The 19,610-nt window shown below is 39.0% G+C and overlaps 1 protein-coding gene across 1 annotated transcript in view; it reads left to right on the top strand.

Moving 5' to 3' along the window:
* Nucleotides 1-565: 565 nt before the first annotated feature.
* Nucleotides 566-19,610, top strand: part of LOC119657174 (nose resistant to fluoxetine protein 6-like) — a 100,262-nt gene continuing 81,217 nt past the window's right edge. The window contains exon 1 of the mRNA XM_038063961.1: nucleotides 566-1,097. Coding sequence (XP_037919889.1) covers nucleotides 800-1,097 — 298 coding nt within the window. The 5' untranslated portion in view covers nucleotides 566-799. The remainder of the gene's footprint in view (nucleotides 1,098-19,610) is intronic.

Here is a 19,610-nt window from a genome sequence, read left to right as displayed (position 1 = left end):
ATATTCGAATAATTAGGATCGAAGGGGATCTAATAAGAACTTATGGTATCGGAGAAGTTTGCTTCATTAGTGCTTCAAAGACAAAAAATCAACTTACTGCTTTCTGCATTATTTGATGATAATGAACATCATCAGTATTAGTAAAAATTATATCATGAAACCTATTAGATTAGTATACTTGGATTAAAAGCTCCTCCGTTTGTGGTGCCTTAACAATGGAATATTGGATATTAAATCATGTGTACATATTATACATTAATCGAATACTATCGTTATAAACACTCATTAAGTCTAAGCGACAGTTCGTATGATGTATAAAAGCAATAAACTTTTTGCGCAGCCTACAATTTCAAGCTCTCGTATAAGAGAAGCCACCTCAAGTCATTGATTGAATCAACAAACGTGAGCCGCTAGACCTGAATGACTATCAACAAAAATCACCTGTACGCCAGGTACACAAAACACCGCCACTTGACCGCACTGATTGCCTGGTTGATCAGCAACAGTTGAAAGAAAAACTCAAGTATCTTCAACTCCGAGAAAAACTTCTTAGTTTGTCTTCAGTTCACCTGTTCAGTTAGTTCGTTACAAGCCGCTGTGCAAACCGCTGGGATTTACGCACATTCCCTAATGTAACATTTGCTACAAGAACCGCGTAATCGTTATTTTGGAATCGCATCCGGAGTGTTGTGTTAATATTTTCTGCAAATACTTGGGAGTGACATACTATCGTCAATTTGTTAGAATCATTGCTGAAGTGATTGAACTTTTTAGAATTATTTAGACAGAAATCCAGGACATGATGAAAGGTTGCACAATGGTCCTTCTTAGAACTTTCCTGGTGGTTGCGTGTCTGGTTGGGATTTGCGTGACTCAAGTACTAGATGAAGATGGGCCATCCTCGATCAAGAGGTCGATCGGTGATAATAATGCTGTTGAAAACTCTATAGAAGGCCCTAGCAAAGAGGTGTTGATTGATAAGACCAAATTTGAGAAGTTGGTGAGAAGTATAAAGTTAGTTGGTAGTGAAGCCTGTAAAAAAGATTTGAATGTAACTCTATACGCGCTAATGGATAGAGTGCCATGGGCTGTTTCAAGTAAGTCACCAAACGTTTTTTATACGATACACACTAGGACCTCTCAAACCCACCCCATCATGGGACCAAGTGTATAATACATTATATGTACATTATTTTAAAAAATCTGTTCGCTTATTTTGCTCGTTGTGTGCTACGCAACTTCTTCATCCTTTATCCAACGGATTTCCATCGGCTTAGTTGAATCTCGCCGTACGTACTAATGCAGTGTTACTGAAAGTTGGACTATCGTAGAGTAGCAACCTCTCTCCTCATCAGAATCAGAATTAATAGTAATCCCAAGGGCTGATGATTTCTAAGCTGTTCCAAGAATAATTTTAAAATTTCTTCCTGGACTATGTCACCAAATGAGACAATTAGCCTGATCCATTATATCATCATTTGAAAAGGCAACCGCAAAATATCTGGGTCCGCATCCATTTGATATTATGTTCCTCAACTTTTTTTGATATTAGGCCAAATTTTCTTCCATATTTTGTTGTGGTATTAACGTTAATTCACATTTTTTTCATAAACTTTTTCATTTGGGTCTGATAGAGTGTTACCCAAAAGAAGAAGATAGAAGATTTGATGTTTTCAAATGTGCAGAAATCTCTGGTACAAACACTTCGTTCAACCATTCTTTAAATAGTGCAGCGTCCGTCCATGCGGGTTTGTGAAACCCATAGCGAACTAGAAAGTGAGTTAAAGTTTTTAAAGGCCCTTGGCTTCTGCGATTTACCTCTCATAACATGGAAAGCTAATACCTCATAAACGTTCTTTGGATCCTTATATCCATTCACATCCTGTTACAATCTAGAAGATAGAGTTTTTCGTGGATGAATTTTACAATTAAAAACCATTACCTATAGGTTGTTCATCAGTCACTTCCTTTTCTTTGACCGTACTAGAAAATCGTTTAATGAAATTTCCAGCGGGAAGGTGGTTCGCTAACCTGAGTGTAATTATGCGGTGTTTTCAACGATTAATTATCTGAAATAATAAAAAAACTTGTTTCTTTTTCGTTTGTGTAGATATTTATTCTTGCAAGTACCGATATTTCGGGAACTAACGAAAAAGAACAACAAGTTTTTTATTATTTCAGGTTCGCTAACCGTTTTTTTACAAAGGTAGTAATTTGGCAGATTTCGTGTCTTTTCCACTTACTATCACTGTCACTTTAATTAAATGGTTTGTTAAAGGTGCTCATTTTCATTTCCTCTGGTTAAATCAGATCCAAACCTACAGACATTAATGGGTACATTTGTGGGCTAAACAAATTCCATGAACTTCAAAATCCCGCTTCATCGAACGTTTCCAACCTTGGTGCTTTAAAGATTTTTCGCACTTTAAGACCGCTTTCCGAATCTACGAAAACCGAAGTCGAAATGTGGTTTTGCCGACATTAATGCTGCACGCACCACTTTCAAGACTCTCATCACTATCTAATCTCTTAGGTGTTTCTAGTTTTGCTTCTAAAGATGAAGTCATATTTTTAGTTTTTGTTTTCAAATTATTGTTATATTATATTATTATTATAATTAAATATAAAATAAACACTTGTTTCTACTTGACGAGAACCATTTCAACTCGCGAAAGAACCTGCGACTATTTTTTTATGAAGTCCCATTTTTGTCGGGTTTTAGAGAGAGACCAGAAGGCTCAAGTGTTTGGAGCGGCGGGCTGACGTAGCGCAAGAAAAATTGCGAATACTTGGCCGCGTTCGAGAGAAGAATCCATCGAAGAATTTTTGGTCCCCTACATGAAGATGGACGATTCTGTAGTCTACATAACGACGAAATCTATGAACGATACCATGACCATCAGGTTGTGGATAAAATCCGGCTTAATAGGTTACGGTGGGCGGGTCTCTTAATACGTATGGATGAGGATGATCCAACCCGGAAAGTCTATAAGGGCAATATCTATGGTAGGAAAAGAGGGCAAGGCAGACCCTGCCTGAGAAGGAGCGATGGCGTAGGTCAGGACGCCAGACAGCTTTTAGGGATATCCATTGGTGGACTTCGGCGCAAAAACGGGATATCTGGAGTTCCTTATTAAGGCAGGCCTAGACCGGATACCGGTTGTTGCGCCGTTGATGATGACAGCAATGCTGACCACATTGCCTCCTACAGTGTACTGTAGTGTACTGTTACGTTAAAGAAGTGCTATAACACATTTCAAGGCCCTGATCCAATAAGGATTGTTGCATCGACGATTATTACTATTATTATTGGGAGAGAGTGTCGGGCTCTACTGTATGCAGCGTTTCGAATGACCTAAATAGAACGGATTTGTTTTGAAAAGAAAATGCAGGAATTGTATTTATCCTTATTACCGATTCAGGTATTAACTTTGTTTTATTGTTAAAGTGGTTATTCAAATTAATTTTTTTTTATTTTTTGATAAGCTTTGCTGTTAATTGGCAACGATTTATGCTGGTAAAGGGGTGTACCCCATTAGGAGCTTTTCAGAATCGGTCCTTCTTAAGGTTTGGTGTAAAACAAAACCTTATTAGAATTGATTCAATGTCTGTCTGTCTGTCATACTTGATTTACTCGGAAACGGCTGAACTAATTGTCACGAAATTTGGTGCGAATGTATCGTCTGTGAATGCCTTTACATACAACGGGCGGCATCATTTTGCACTGGGTTGAAGGGGGGATTTCGAATCAAGAGGAATAAGAACAAGTCGGGAAATCGGGAACTCGGCGCTTCAGGTATGAAAGGTTTTGTTTGTTTCTTCTGTGAGTATATTTGAGTGCTGAACTATTCCATTTATATATACGCATTTAACATATCAGGCTACTCACTTTAGTGTGATATTGTTATTTAGTTGCAGTAAATTTACACGGTAAAGGAAACTTTGAGCTACTATAACTTTTTTTGTAATAGCAGGATTTTGGTCAAACTTGGGGATAATATGCCTTATACCATATTTTATATTACTATATCATAACTCTAGGATAGACTTAAGAGGGTTTTACTCAATTTTCCCAAAATTATTGTAATATACTATCATTAACTCGATTTGAGGAGATATCGATATAAAGAACACCGTATAGAGGCAGCTTCATGATTTTTTTCAGGTTTTTTGGTTGAGTAGTTTCTGAGAATGAGTCCATTAAAAAAAACATCACTTTCCATCCCTTTCCTACAAAAGTCAAAACTAAGACAGGAATCGAAAAGTACTAATCAAGACCTTTCATTTGATACAAAACATGACTATATTCGGTGGGAACAAAATTTACAACCCCCTTTTGCAAGTACACTCCCCTTAATCGCAACGTAGAAAAATGTTACTCACTGCATGTTTGGGCGTTCACAGTTTCCACCTTGTCACCAAATTTCGTGTCAATTGGTATAGTCGTTTCTGAGAAAAGTGCATGTGACAGACGTACAGACCGACATTAAACCCATTTGAATGAGGTTTTCTTTTGAAAAAAAAACCTTAAAAATCAACTTTGATTTTTTAAGATAACAAATACACGAATGTATTTTAAAACTTAATTAATACAGGGCAATCCATTACAACCGGATAGCTGTGTAGTTAGAGTACAAGGCTGTCGTACGGAAGGTCGCAGTTCCAATTTCACTGGTGGCAGTGAGATTTGTATCGTGATTTGACGTCGGATACCAATCGACTCAGCTGTGAATGAGTACCTGAGTAATCTCGGGCGAGCGTAAAGCTGACCACACTACTTCCTACAGTGTATTTCAGGAAGCAGATTCCGGGCGTCTATCGCGTCTATCTATTGTAGAATTTGTGAATCGCTGATAAAACCGCATTTCTTGAAATAGTTTGCAGTGTATCATACTGCGCGGCGTCTTTCCACGCCTTATCATTCGTCATCATTCTTGTCAGTACTGAGATGTTTACGGTTCCATCACTTTAAATATAGTCTAAAATAATTTTGACAACTTCTTTTGTATAACTAGTTTTCACATTTGGAATCTATGAAATCCCACATTTAAAGTGAGGCAGGATTCATTTTCGGAAATTAGCCAACCCAAAAATCCGAAAAACATTAGGATGGTGCGCTTATATGAAATCTAGGCCCCAAAATATGTTCCATTCTTATTAATTGAATAACACCAACTTTTAGAAGTTGACCGAAGAGCCCCCCTTAAGTTCATCCTGGGAGTATCAAATTTTGCACCAGCATAGAAGACAATGTCTCCCATACCAAGTTTCATGGAAATGCGGCCATTAGTGCTAACGTTGCAGCAATTCAAACTTATCAATTTTGCGCAAATTTACTGCATCTGAAGCCATGTGAATAAGATGCTGACGTCATAATTAACGAGAATAATTGACATTCGAGTCAAATATTACAGACCTTTATATGAAGAAGATACTACCCCCAGCTCTTTTACCTTTTGCTGCTATATTAAAATCTATTCAATATCTGTCTGTCTGACACACCCGATCTATTTGGAAACGGTTGAACCGATTGTCACGAAATTTGGTGAAAGTTTGATCTGTAAATCTCTCCCCATACATGCGAAAGGGTTTATGCATTTTTTTCACGGAATATAGTCACGCAGGGTTTCAAAAGAAAGGGCTCAATTAGTACTTTCCGTATCTGATTTTTGATATTGGTTGAAATATAGGGGAGTTAGGGCTCAAAATATGCGGCCGGAAAGATGTACCAGGTCTTGTCCTCAGAACCTCTCCAACCGAAAAATCTAAAAAAATTGATAATGGTAGAAGTACCATTATAAGCAATAATATAGTGTACAATTCTGGAAATTCAACTATTGTTAACAAAGTTATACATTCTAAGGCGTGTATGAACTCATATAAACGGCGGAAGAACACTTTGACGAACGACGACGTGCACAGGAAATTATTTACAGAAGATGAACACAAAACCTTTATACCTGGAGCGGCCAGCTTCCCATATTCTGGCTTGTTCAAGCTTAGCTCGAGGGTTGATCTTTTGGCAGGTTCGCGCGAATTCCTATGTTTATTGAATTTTTAGGTTCCGGTGCGGATCCGCGCATCGGTAAAGTACACGCGAAATTTTGTTCTATGACACGTGAGGGATCGAAGTGTTCAAAGGACCCCCCACATTCCCGAGTTTGGTTAGCATAGAAGCAATCAAGGATGTGTGGATGGAACAATTTGATGGAGCTTTAATATTTGTGGGCGGTCTTCAAGGCTAATTTCGCCGTCTTTTCAGATTTTTGGCATAGATCTCGCCTCTTTGTTGTCTTCGGCTATTCATAATGGTCGTCTGACCATCGCATATATAATTATGTCATTACAACTAGAATAGCAACGGTTGTCGTACGGAAAGTCGCGGCTCAAATCTTTCTGGTGGCAGTGGGATTTGCATCATGACTTGACGTCCGAAACCAGCGTGAATGAGTACTTGAGTCATATCAGGGTAATAGTCAGCGGCTGGGTTTTTAGTTTTCCAATTAAAAGTGAGGCCTGTACAATAGCGTAAAATTCGGCACTTGAATGTTTTACTTTCGTTCATAACTGTTGAGGAGTAATTGATCTAGATGGATGCTTCGATCCAGATGGATGGTGGCAGACTCATGGCGTTATGGAGCAAAAACCGAAAAAAATTACACCGCAGTCGGCTTTGGGAATGGCAGACCTAAAATTTGGAGTGAATTTCAAGTTCCATGCCATATTTGATGGAAAGTATTGGGGATACTATGGTATAAGTAATTTTGAGTTTTTCCACAATCGAGTCGAGTTTGGCCAATTTAATTTTAATCGTCCAACTTACGCAGTAGTTTGATATTTCGACTACATGGTTCTCGATAGTTTCCACTACTTTGATTGGACTAGAAGCGTAGATTAAGATATTATCTATAAATTGAATGCGTTTCAATTGAAACTGAATTATATTAATAATATATTATTATGTCTAGGCGACATTTGGTAGTAGCCTTGAATAAGTTCCAGAATGTATCTCCAACACTGGGGTTGGGTCTGCTAGTTGATGCGAGTATCGTTGTATACGGTCTAAATAGCATGAAAGTAAGTGAATGTGTTCTAATGAATATAAGAGTAGGGAATATTGAAATGAAGCCCATTTGATTATGGCCAACTTTGGGGGCAGAGTTATAGTATTTTTAGGAAAAAAACCGTTTTTTGAAACTTCAGGTTCACTAACACCTAAGAGCATTTTCCTATTTCCGCTAAATAGCTCGAGAAGGTAGGCTGGACCCTTGGTACTGCGGCACAACGAGCGCCATTAAGCAAAATTCACATGTCTTAAGGCTTGTGCGTTTAGACTTTACAATCTAAGAATGTAACCGAAACCGAGATGAAACGTATTATACTTCCACCACAAATATAAGACGAAGGGAGGAGATATAAACAGTTTAATTGCGCGTTAAGCCAAAAAATTTGCACTACATATGACAGGTAAAGGGACAATAGACCTTCTTGTGAAACGTGTGCGAATGTTTAGATGGCGATAGAACATGCCTTGTTTAGTTACCCGGGATTTATGTAAGAGATAAGAATGGCCCTCGACAGTATGAGACATTGAAGATTGAAGCGCCAACCGTAGAAATACCATAGTCCGGGGTAGTACGAAATTCCGTGAAGGGGAGGGGTCGGATTCGAAAAGAGGTCACTCAACGCGATACCTGATGAAGAGGGTAATTGGAAGGAAGTTCAGTTCGACTGCTGTTATTTGTCACATGCAGAAATGGCTCACGATCGCTTTGACTGGATATCGGATGGAGAGGGGTGATTCTAGGGGCCTCATTCCTACAAAAAATGGCAAACCAACGGACAGACAAATAAACAGATTTTAATGAGGCGTCGCTATGTATAGTTTTTCCCGTCAAATGTAGTTATGTGAGGTATGAAATGGGAGGCCGATTAGTTTTTTTCGAAAAAAGTTTTGGAGGGTTGAGAAGTGTATACTCAAATCAGACTCATTCTCAAGAACTACCAATCCTGAAAATCTGAAGCAAATAATGCTTATGTGATTATAAGACATCTCGCCATGTATTTACCATGAATTGTCTTCGTTTTCCATTCATCGATCCACTTTTGGTCCGGCTTCATCCCCTCCAGAGTATTGAAAGATCGATCCTTCAAATTAAGTGAAGTCAGTTCACAGTCTTCCTTACAAAGAGCCACATACAGGGGACTCGCCTGCTCCTTCTTGTAAAAATAAGCGTGCATTGAGTTGAATTGGCAATGAGGTTGTGCTGGTACATCAACCACGCCCATGCCTCCGATGTCATAAGGTCGGTTCATTTCCCTCACGGCAGAATTGCGGTGATGCATTCGGAATTTGTGTAGTCCGTATCCGGCGCTGGACGTTTTCAAGATAGGTATTCGTCTACGGCAATATTCCGAATGCATATGGCAGTGAAGGTATAACGAATGTGTTCAGTGCGGATGTTTTACACGTCGGAGGAATTCGGGCAGCGGAGTATTCTTCGGATTACCAACTCGAGCATGGGTTTCTTGCAGAATTCCTAGGTATTTGTAGAGTCTGTTTCGGTCATAGTTTGGATGGATCTTTGCGGATGGTTTGGATTCGACACTTGTCTAATAGAAATTCTATCCGAATGTCACGGCTAAACATATCTAATATTCGCAACAGACTCCCAATCATCACAACAACACTCTTCTCCATCGTCCGGCTGAAGTATCTGCTGAGGCTTAGGACGAATTTCAGAGAGTGTGTATAAAATTCTCGGAAATGGATCATTTGCATAGATCAGGTCTGCCCAAACTCTATGCATCTTCAGCAATTCCGAGGATTCTATCTCAATCAAATCAATTATGAGATGCATCTCGGCTGTGTGCTAATATGTCGCTGCTGTAACTACAATCTGATATGTACACCCCCTGAATAGATGAAATGCAGTGTCTTAGAGGATATATGAGAAAAGAGCAGGAATTTTGTGGACTTCCTTTGTAAGAATTGCTGGCTATTATTTCTACAGGTTCATATAGACAGTGGGTGATATGGACTTCGGAACTCTTTTTCTTTACCATTTTCGTTTACTCTCAAATCACACCACAAAAAACACGGAGAACATAATCTCGTCCTTTGTTTGTCGAACCCATTTGTTACTCGTATAGGCTTAATTCCGATCGTCATCAGTCCATTTCAACCTTTTGCGGAGTATATACAGCACCCACAAAACCGGTTTTCTGTATTGTCAGTTTCTCGACTTTCCTTTAGTTAGTTCGTTAGTTTTCATTATTTCATGACAAACATCCAGGACGAAAAATAATTCCAACCTGGAGTAACAAGACCGGGGGGTAATTTGCTCATGCTTTTTTTTAGAACTTGTCATTACTGATTGTTGTACGATTAGCCTTAGAGTACTTGACTGGTCAACATATCCACCTCCTTTAATTTGAGGCTAGATTGTTCTTCCAGCAGGTTTTCTTCCATGAACTGCACTATTTTGAACCAGAATATAAGGGTTAGGTTCTTGCCTCTTATTTCTGTCTGCGATGCACGATGTGGAGGCTTTAGGTGATAGTATGCCGGTGTCAATTATCGCATTAATCTGCGGCTGAAATAGACTTCTATAGGTATCTATGGTAAGTGTAAGGAAGTTATGAACGATTTGGTGATTTGAAAGATATTTGCTGCTAAAATTCGTGGGATCAATACTGACTGACCAAACAAAAGTGAATAACGACTAATTGTATCATCTGGAATATACATCGAAATTGTTGTATAGTTAATTTTGTTATTTATGGCAATTTAAAGGATTTGTCGTTCAATTCTGTCAACAGTAGCGAGCCCAAAGACAACTATACATAGCCGTGACCGAAACTAGGATTGGTACCAACGTGAGAATTAGAGGGTTGACGCTCATTACAGATTGCTGCCTGCATATTTTATTTGTCGGAAAAATGACGCCTCTCACAATTTGGTTGAAGAGATTTATTATATTAAAAAAGTTTGGTGTCAGTGTTCGGTATAAAACGTATTTTTCAAGTTTAGGAGTACACACGTCAACAACTGGTTTTGCAATTGCGATTCCAAAGTATATATATAGTTTCCCAAATGCATAATCCCGAAATGTTTACTTTTGAGGCTTTGAACATTCTCTAGTATTCAATTTAAGAACTACGTTCCACTGCTCACAAGAAGACAAACTGGAAATTAATGCGGAAAATGTGTTAGAAGTTCTGCTAATGAGAAGACTAGATCCTGTTTTGCGTTTTTGGGAGGCATGGCAATCAGTGTAAAGAAATTTACACAAATACAACTTATCAGAATCTTACAAAGTATATAATATGCAAATTTTGACCTTTCAATTTCAGAAAGGAATGAAGTTTATAGAACTACTACCTCTAATTAGAAAGCGTTCGGAATAGTATCCAATTTTTGAATTTTGCGCGCTGATCAAGGGCGATGACCTCATAAAAAGACGTTACATCAACACTTTGGGTAGGCATTTAAATTTACAAATTTCGATTTGATTTCATAGCATCCTACAGGTTCAGGTTACGTCAGACACCAAGAAAGCAAAAAAAGTTTTATAGATTTAGGAAAACGAAAAAAATTCTGATGTTCGATTTAGAATCAATTAGAAATAGATTAAAAAGACGTTCGTTCCTTCTTTTGAATTATCACTACTTGTTATTATGAAAGGGTGAGACGTAAACGGCCAACGTATAATGTAGGGTTCCGCATAAGAAATGTTGGATTATTTTACATGTTAGTCATCATGATAAGGTAGATGAAATACAGGGAGGCGAATAATGTTACAAGATAATTCATCAGAATCAGTTCTGAAACATCACATTAGTAATGTGATATCACATTACTTGTTCACTAATATAGCAAACATCGCTTTTCGTTTCTGTAACCGTACATGTGGTGTTATGTAATCAGCATCACATATTAATACTCAGCAGCCAATATTACTGAATACTATTGACCATTAAAATGATATTTATCTTCACTTTTCATGCAAGAAAAGAAAACAAGCAAAAAGATGCTATAATAAGTTATCGATTTTTACAAGCAAGATTTTCACAAGTGTATAAGCAAAGAATATCTATTCTCAAAAGTTCCAAGTCAAAGCTAGCCAAGATAACAGGGAATCATAACAACAATAGAACCTTCGCCCCTACGTGTGGGTGCTACGAAGAACGGTGATGTCTGGTGACATTTTTTAATCTGATCACGGATATTTTAAAGTATTAGTTATTACAAGAGATATATTATTATCACTTTGGTGATATTTGGTGATATTTGCGTCGCGCGTGATGGTATTGTGATATTACACTTTAAGGTGATACTGTTTTTGTGACATTAAGTACATCACCTACCCATCTATAATTTTCAACAAAAACTTTCCTAATCCACACCCAATACCTATATCTAAAAAATGCCTCGATGTGAGTGATATATTATAACATCAAGAAAATCTCTGATAACAGCTCGTCGATTTCCTAGAAAATATCCGCCACTCATAGCTTATTAGGTCCTCTTTAATTAATTTATGGCTCGCATCTTACCCTGGAAAATATTGCCCACAAAACCACGAAAGGAGCCTCGGGCTAGGCTAGACGTACACCAACAGACCGAGCTGCCAAACAGGAAAAAAGATTTATTCATTTTTTCATGGAACAAGCGCTCTCTGTACAGACGGAAAGTGGGTCAGAAACTAGCCAAAACCCTATTCTAATATGAGCGTAATGTCCATGACTGCGTTGCAGTTGTGCAGCGAAAAAAAACTTGCACAGTTTTTCCCGATCCAGACCACTCTCAATCAAATAAACCACGCACTAGTTGAATGTTTCCTGATGCAAGTCAGAACATATAGGACTCGCATCACTGGTATTTCAGGTTCGAGTAATAATACCACCTCAAATAATAAACTCTAGGGTGACAGTCCCGTTGGATTAGGGCATTGAAGTGTATTAGACTACTCCATTCAAGAGTATACCGTAAGAGGTAACTTACCACCACCTCAAATCCCTTCTGCCGCCTAATTAGGTAGAAAACACTTCATTAGGTAGAAAACATTGAAACGGCGACGGACAGAGCTGTTCACCTGGTAATTATATAGTGAGAAAAGAGTGCGTGCGTGCGCTTGAGGTGAGGAAGGAGTAAAGCCTCTGAGTACTCCGATCCTAGTGGTCCATTCTCGTTAGTAAGTCTGATGTTACCCGCTGCAGTTGGAGCGTATCAGCACTAAAGATGAGATGTCTGGTGCGTCCATAGGCTGGGTAGTCACATAGAAAATGTACTGTAGATCTTGCTTCCTCATTGCAGGATGAACATATGCCCAGCTAGTGAATTATGGTCTGTCAAAGGGCCCACAATATTTCTGCAAACCTCTCTGCTTTTCGACAGAATAAATTTTGCCATATGTTTGTTTGGTTCTTACAGGAAAACTTTGATATGTTTAGCAGCATTAAGGGTTAGCCACCAGTTTTTGATAGCAGCAATAATTAGTGCTATTGACACCCCAATTACTGGTTCCGCTTCGAGAGTGTAGTTCCACTGAATTCAATATAGAAACAGAGTTCAATCGATTTTCAAATTCCTGAAAGATGTTTGAATTGATTAAAGGACTGCTCAGCGCCCTCAATGCAACTTGACTATCGGTACAGATTGTGATGCGCTTGCCCTTCAATCGCTCGTCAGTCATCCAGGTTGCCGCCCATACACTTCAGCGCGAAATACTGCTGCATATTGTTCCAAGGGAAAAGTCCACTTCTCGTTTTTACTCTAGAGGTAGACTCCTGCTCCGGGACCCTGGTTTGTCTTAGAAGAGGTCAGCGTATCCTGATGCGCATTATTCTTGTTCATCCCAGTTTTCTCTTCGTTTCAAAATGAATTCATATCTTCTACTAAATAGATGTATGTGGATCCGAGAATCAGGAGGCATTGCGAAAACTGGATTCAGTTCTTCAAATAACTCTGCTAGGTGAAAAGGGTACACATATCAAGGATGATTCGTCATTGTGCTTATCGGGGAGATTGAGAGTGCGGACTTGGGAATTGAAAAGTGTTAAGGTAGGCTGAATTGAGTTAAAGTCGAAAAAAGGTCTTATAATAAAACTAGATATTTTGGAAGGGCGGTTGATAATGTTGAAGAAATTGTGATTGAAATGACACTTCCCAGATCTTCAAAGAAACTTAGAAGTGACAATGGCTGTTTACAAAAAGAGTAGGAAATTGATGTTTGGGGGGTTTGTTTACCGAGCATCATGGCACCAGAGGATTTAGGTTGGATTATAAGAGAGCATCCTCTCCAGTGTCCGTATAGTTGAGTGGTTAGAGCACAAGGCTGTCGTACGGAAGGTCGCGGTTCAAATCTCGCTGGCGGCAGTGGGATTTGTATCGTGATTTGACATCGGATACCAGTCGACTCAGCTGTGAATGAGTACCTGAGTCAAATCAGGGTAATAATCTCGGGCGAGCGCAATGCTGACCACATTGCCTCCTACAGTGTACTGTAGTGTACCGTTACGGTCTTGAATGAAGTGCTCTAACACACTTCAAGGCCCTGATCCAATATGGATTGTTGTGCCAACGATTATTATTATTATCCTCTCCACTGGAGTCAAATAACTTAAGATCGTCTGCATAAAGGAGCAGGAAAGAAAAAAAAGAAGCTCATTAAGAGGAATAGTAGAGGTCTTTGAGGGACTACAGAGTAAGGAGAGAAGGGACGGGTAGAAACTTTGTAGGGCTAGTTTGAAAAGTAAGAGCCAAGAAGTATCACTCTTTAGGACTTTTGTTGAAAATTATACTGATAAGGAGGGAGACAACTTGTTTGCAGTTAACGGAAAGAAGCTTAGGAAGTTCATCGAGACTAGGTTCGATACTGATATTAGGTATCATCATTATATAAGTGTACTGCTCCTGAATATTGTCTGTAAGATATCCATTGTTAGCATATAGCACCATAGGATCAGAATATATTCGGTGAAACTCGTGAGGCTTCGATCCGGCAAAAGGTTTCCTTCTGTGATACTTGATGGAGTAACTATTGGAATTTAATAAAGCCTGTAGTGAATATTAAAATAAAATACACAATATAAAAAAATAAATTAACATTGGATTTTTCTTTTAATTAGTAAAATTAGTCTTTGCAAATACACATGTTTCAAAGATCATCTCGTATTCTACAGTGCCAGATTTCTCCTATTTATGTTTTTCCTCTCATTAACTAACCCCCCCCCCCCCCCCTGATTTTTCGCCCATCTGTCGAATTTCAGATAAATTTGAACAGCTCCAGGAATATCAGTTGTCTTGGATCTTGTTGAGAAGTATGTCTTTATGGGAAACTATCTAATGTGCTTCAACAATTTAACGACCTCCATGGAAGTGGTGTCGTTTTCCAAGAAGATATGCTCTATCACCTTTTATCTGAAATCTCTCGATGCCCCCTTTTCACCTTCAAGTGCTAGCCGAGATGTGATTCGTTATTCCCTTTAGCTTATCCCATATACTCCTTACTATAACGGGTGCACAAAACTTTAGTTCGCAAACTTGGCCTTGGGCACATCTGGAGTTCTCTTATATCTTTGTCGATCAAACTGTTAGCAGTCTGACTCCAGAATATGTTTGGTCACCTTGACCACATCCTCCCAGGGTATGGGGCGATCAGAATTCGATGAATAATGTGGTTGAAAGAGGCGATATTGTTCTGACGGTGGTTCGATGTGTTGGTGTTCAGTTCCTTGGCATCCGTCGGTTTCTGGTAGATCTTTCATTGTAAAATTTTATGTTCCCTACTCAATAGTATGTAGGCCAAAAAATGGTGGTTGTTCTTCCTTTTTCTTTTCCAGGGAAAATTTCATATTCTGATATAGTTTATTAAGGGAACCAACGAGGCTGCTTTCAAAATCGTTTTTAGTGATAATTCCACAAATCTTATCAACATTTCACGGATTACGATATTTAGTGCACGGTTTATCTCTTTTTGGGAGGAACATGGCGGACTATATCTATTGCGAAACAGTCCTCCTGGCAGGGTTTTCTTATATTGGATGTCTTGCAAGATGTCGCCCGGAAGAGCGATTAGGCTATGGAAGTGTCATTTGAAACTCTTTAATTTTGTGGCAGCTGCAACTGGGACAGTTTGGATTTGAGAGATTTGAATATCTAGCAAGATGAATTCGTGGTCACTGTTGGGATTGGGATTTACGGTGATACTGTTGAAATGGTTGCATTAAATGTAAGAACCGCGGGATTAAAATGGGAGATGCTTTGTGCAACTGTATATGTTGTTTGCTAATGACGTAGTTGATGATCAGTATTGTTGATAAAGATGCCCAACCAGGAGGTGGCCCTGGTATTTAAGCCACCTCCCAGGGTAAGAGACCACGATTTGCAAGCGCGTTGGGGTTGGCCTGCGAAGAAGGAATTAAATATTAAGTATTGATTGGGACAATGAACGAAAAACGACGTATACGAAGCAAGACAGGGTTTCGATTGATGTATGACATATGTATATATACAATATAATAGGAAAATTTGCCTTGCAAGCAATTTGTCAGGGACCATTATTGCGGGACCTGCGGGAAGGTAAGTGGGTTGTCAAGTATGCTGTCTTCTTCATTTTCTTCAACCTTTAATTCGTTCACAAGCGGGGCGGGTCGTCGTGATCGGTTTCGCCATTTGGCTCTATCGAATGTCTGATCTGGGTGCAATCTCGAGGCTTTTAATTCCCCATCCAGCGTATCAAGCCATCGTTGTTTTGACCGGGTTGTTGGTCGCTTACTATCTACTTCGATTTTCAGACCAATCTTCGCAAGTGAATTCTCGTTAACGTGAATTATGTGACCATGCCATCGAAAATGCCTCTTTCGCAGTTTTTCCACGATCGGCGCAACCCCATATTGATCGCGAATATCCTCATTTCGGATGTTAAGTCCTTGAGGGTTTAACGTGAGCACCTGTCTGGACGACATAATCCCACGGTCTTCTTAAGACACGGATTGATTTTGTGATCACAATCAGAACCCCGCTGAGAGAAGCAACAACGGTACCAGTCTATACCAAGTGCATAGCTTAGCATTCATACTGGTGGGTGCAAGACCTACCTAAATCTCTACAGAACTAAGGAGTACGGCACCCGTGTTGAAACACAACTCCACGCCGAGGCCCGAACGTCTCTTCTCGCTTGAGCATAACCACAACCACAACCTCCACTAGGGGGGCAACCGCAAAGAACAGAGCTGTACTCACATACAACGGGAGTCCACCTGAAGTATGAGAGTCCAGGGGCTATCCCGGTTCCCATGGTACCAGTATACCCCTGGTAAGGTTTCGTGATCAAATTGCCACTTCAGATGAGTCCCCGTGCAGACTCGGGTCTGATCGCCCAGATTAGGCCTTTGGAGCATTCGCCTACTGCATCACGGCCGGCAAGCCAAAGTAATTACAGCGTCTCCCGGTGCCACCACTATGTAGGTTTCTCTCGGCACTTGATTTTGGTTTGGCCGCCAGGGTTGCCGCCCCGTCTTCCTCATAGTCACCTCTGAGCACCTCATTCCGGATGTGATCAAAACGTGTCATGCTACTAGTCCAACGCAATATCTACGTCTCCATTACCACAAGAAGCCGTTCATTGTCTTTTATGGTCGGCCAACACCGAGAACCTTAGAGGGCTACAGGACTTTAAATTTGGGACTTTTATTGATACGTCGATCACAAAGAACACCAGTTCTGAAACGCCAGTTCATTCAGGTTGCGTTAATGCGTGAAGCAATTTCATAATGCAGTTGTCTGTTGGCTGATAGCATTGACCCGAGATATTTAAATCACACAGTTCTGGGCAGATCACTGCCGATGACAATGATTATGCCTATTTCATGGAGATCGGTTTCCAAAAACTCAGTTTTATACAGATTCAATCTAAGATCGCGGCGATCATTCCATCAGGAGATCATTTTTGCTATTAGGCGCTAGGAAAACATCATCTGCATAAAGCAGTGCATCATCTGCATAACTACCTTGTAAGGCATCGGCGAATGATAAGGACGGCTAAGTGAATGAAGTTATTGTGGAGGTGCGCGTTGATTAATGAAGATTTGTCTGAGCTCCACACCAGAAAAATATAATTCACAGCGGCGGGGTGGACACTCGCTTAACCGTACATTCGTCACATGTGACGCAGTGAGCTTAAAGGGAGCAGTTCGGTGCAGTATGATTGAGGCTCTGAAGTTGTTACACTGCAATGTCTGCTTACTTAAAATTTGCTCAAAGCGAACTAGAGTGCAGTTGATGACTTTATTAGGTCCTCGACAATCTTCGGTGCGGAATATGAGTGGAATTTCTCCATGAGTACAAGCATACCGGCAAATACAAACAATCATGACTTGATCCATCATTCGAACCTAGGCTACGAGAATCCGGGTGCTGCCACAAAATTACCCTGGTTATCATACCTTCGTGCTCGGGATGTGACAGGAAGATTCCTGGATGTTGTGCTTCCTTTCCGGTGATTTGCGTTTTTCCTCTCTGTGGGAGTTTCATGACGATTGTGGTTAAACCCACTTCGCAGGCAGAGCTCTTCGTGAGTTCAATGTGTGGAGTTGCTCTTTACAACTCGGAGGCCAAGCCTTAAATGCGGCAGATGTTTTAGATAGGTGTCACATTTACATACAAATTCTCACCCTGAACTCAATATAAACCAGTTCCTGTTCGCAAATTACGGCGGGGTTTGATTGTAGTCCTCAAAGCAATCTATGCAGGGTCTTTGCAACTTTTCAAGCTATATTTATTATCATATTTTCCCCGTTTGTCTGTTCAGCATTTTATCAATATCATGAGTCTTCTTCTGTTTAGTACAAATCGTTGTGAACGGTTTCATTGCTGGCATTTTACGAAAAATATTAACCAGACTGGCTCTCAAATGTTTCCTAAGTTTTTGTTATTACGTCTTATCGATATGTCGAAACATGAAATTTGTAACGTTTAAACCCTAAGTTTTATCTGATTTTCTCGGATTAAATAGCATTTTTTGAATCGGGATTATTGAACTCTGCCATTGGTCCGCAAGTGTCAGTTATCAGGAGTATATCATCAAGTGTTCTCTCAAGTGTGTGACTCGTATGCTTTTATCTTTGACGGTTTAAATATTCTTTGACGTTGGTTTAAGGGGTTAAGCCCCCGTAAAAATTTCAATTAGATCTTTTGTTTTTAATGCGCTAGCATCTTAAAAATGACATACTCAAACGATTAAGGAAGAGAAAATGAGTAAATATTTCTATTTTACCAACTCTTCCAACCCCATGCGAACATTTCTTTGTTCACCGTAAATTAAAAGTTCTAGGTGTGGTTCGTTGGTTGTGTAACCGCCATTTGCTTTTGCAATACTTAAAAAAAAAATAATTTATACAGTTTATCAGATATACAATTAAGAACCTTTATCGAAATTTTCACTTAGTACAGCGTCTCGCTGAAAAAAATCCGCAATATGTTCATTTATCAAGCCGCTGCGGCGGACTAACCCCTAAAAGAAATGATTGTTAGCAAATTTAGTCAATCTAACGATTACATACCATTGCCTTCCAGGCAAATTATATGTAGATAAATTGCAAATTAATTCAGAAATAATATTAGTACTTCTGCTAGTGGGTAGATTAATCTGGATTTATTCAGATTTTACATTTTTGGAAAGCTCTGAAATCATACAAAACAGATAACACGTTCCGCGTTCCATCAGAATGATTTTAAGAAAGTATAGAATATGGAAATTGCCATCTCTAAATTTAACTTTATTGAGGCTCAAAAAGGAATCAAGCCTCTAACAGTATAACATTTGTTCAAGATTGAGTAACTAAATATTTTATTGATCAAAGGCAATCACCTCAGAAGCAATATCAAGCGACCTAAGTTCCAATCTTTTATGTTACGTCAGATACCGCAGAAATCGAAAGTTTTATAGACTCCGAAAAACAAATGTATTTCTAATGTTCCATCTAGAATGGATTAGAAAAGAAGGAATAAATAATCATATATTAGTGAGTCAGGTCATTTCTAGGTGTGTAGATAAGCCAGACAAACAAAACAACTAAATAACTCAAACTTAGTTCAAATTGATTGAACGTCTCAACTATTATTGTTTATCTAAACTGGTTTCCTCACTGAGATTACACGTAGGTACTGTGGCTAATCCATTAACTATCACACCAAGTGAATAATTAAATATTATATAATTTAAATTGGCAGTAAAATGTTTGTCAGCTTGTGTATCACCTTTAGGGTCTTAATATTTCTATACGAATAACCATATCTGTCAAGAAGTGATATATTCTAGAAAGTTATTAAGAGGTAGTAGTAATAGTAATTATTTAAAAGGCATAAATATATTGCATTCCTTCTTTTTATATTAAAATTTAATTTAATGATGTTGTAATATGTTATTATTTAATTGTGCAACTTAACGAATGGAAAACTAAGAGCTTCTGTTCTTGAGTAAATTTTAATTGTCATTTAGATGATAAACAAGTAATAAAATTTTATTGCTTATTTACAACCAGAAGCAAATTACGTGTAGCTTACGATTCAATAACCGGTCCCTCGTCTATACGTCTTCCGGCCC

Source organism: Hermetia illucens, chromosome 5 (assembly GCF_905115235.1).
Source record: "Hermetia illucens chromosome 5, iHerIll2.2.curated.20191125, whole genome shotgun sequence".
Taxonomy (NCBI): Eukaryota; Metazoa; Arthropoda; class Insecta; order Diptera; family Stratiomyidae; genus Hermetia; species Hermetia illucens.
Note: the sequence above shows the minus strand (reverse complement) of the source record. Positions and strands in the feature narration are given on the sequence as shown.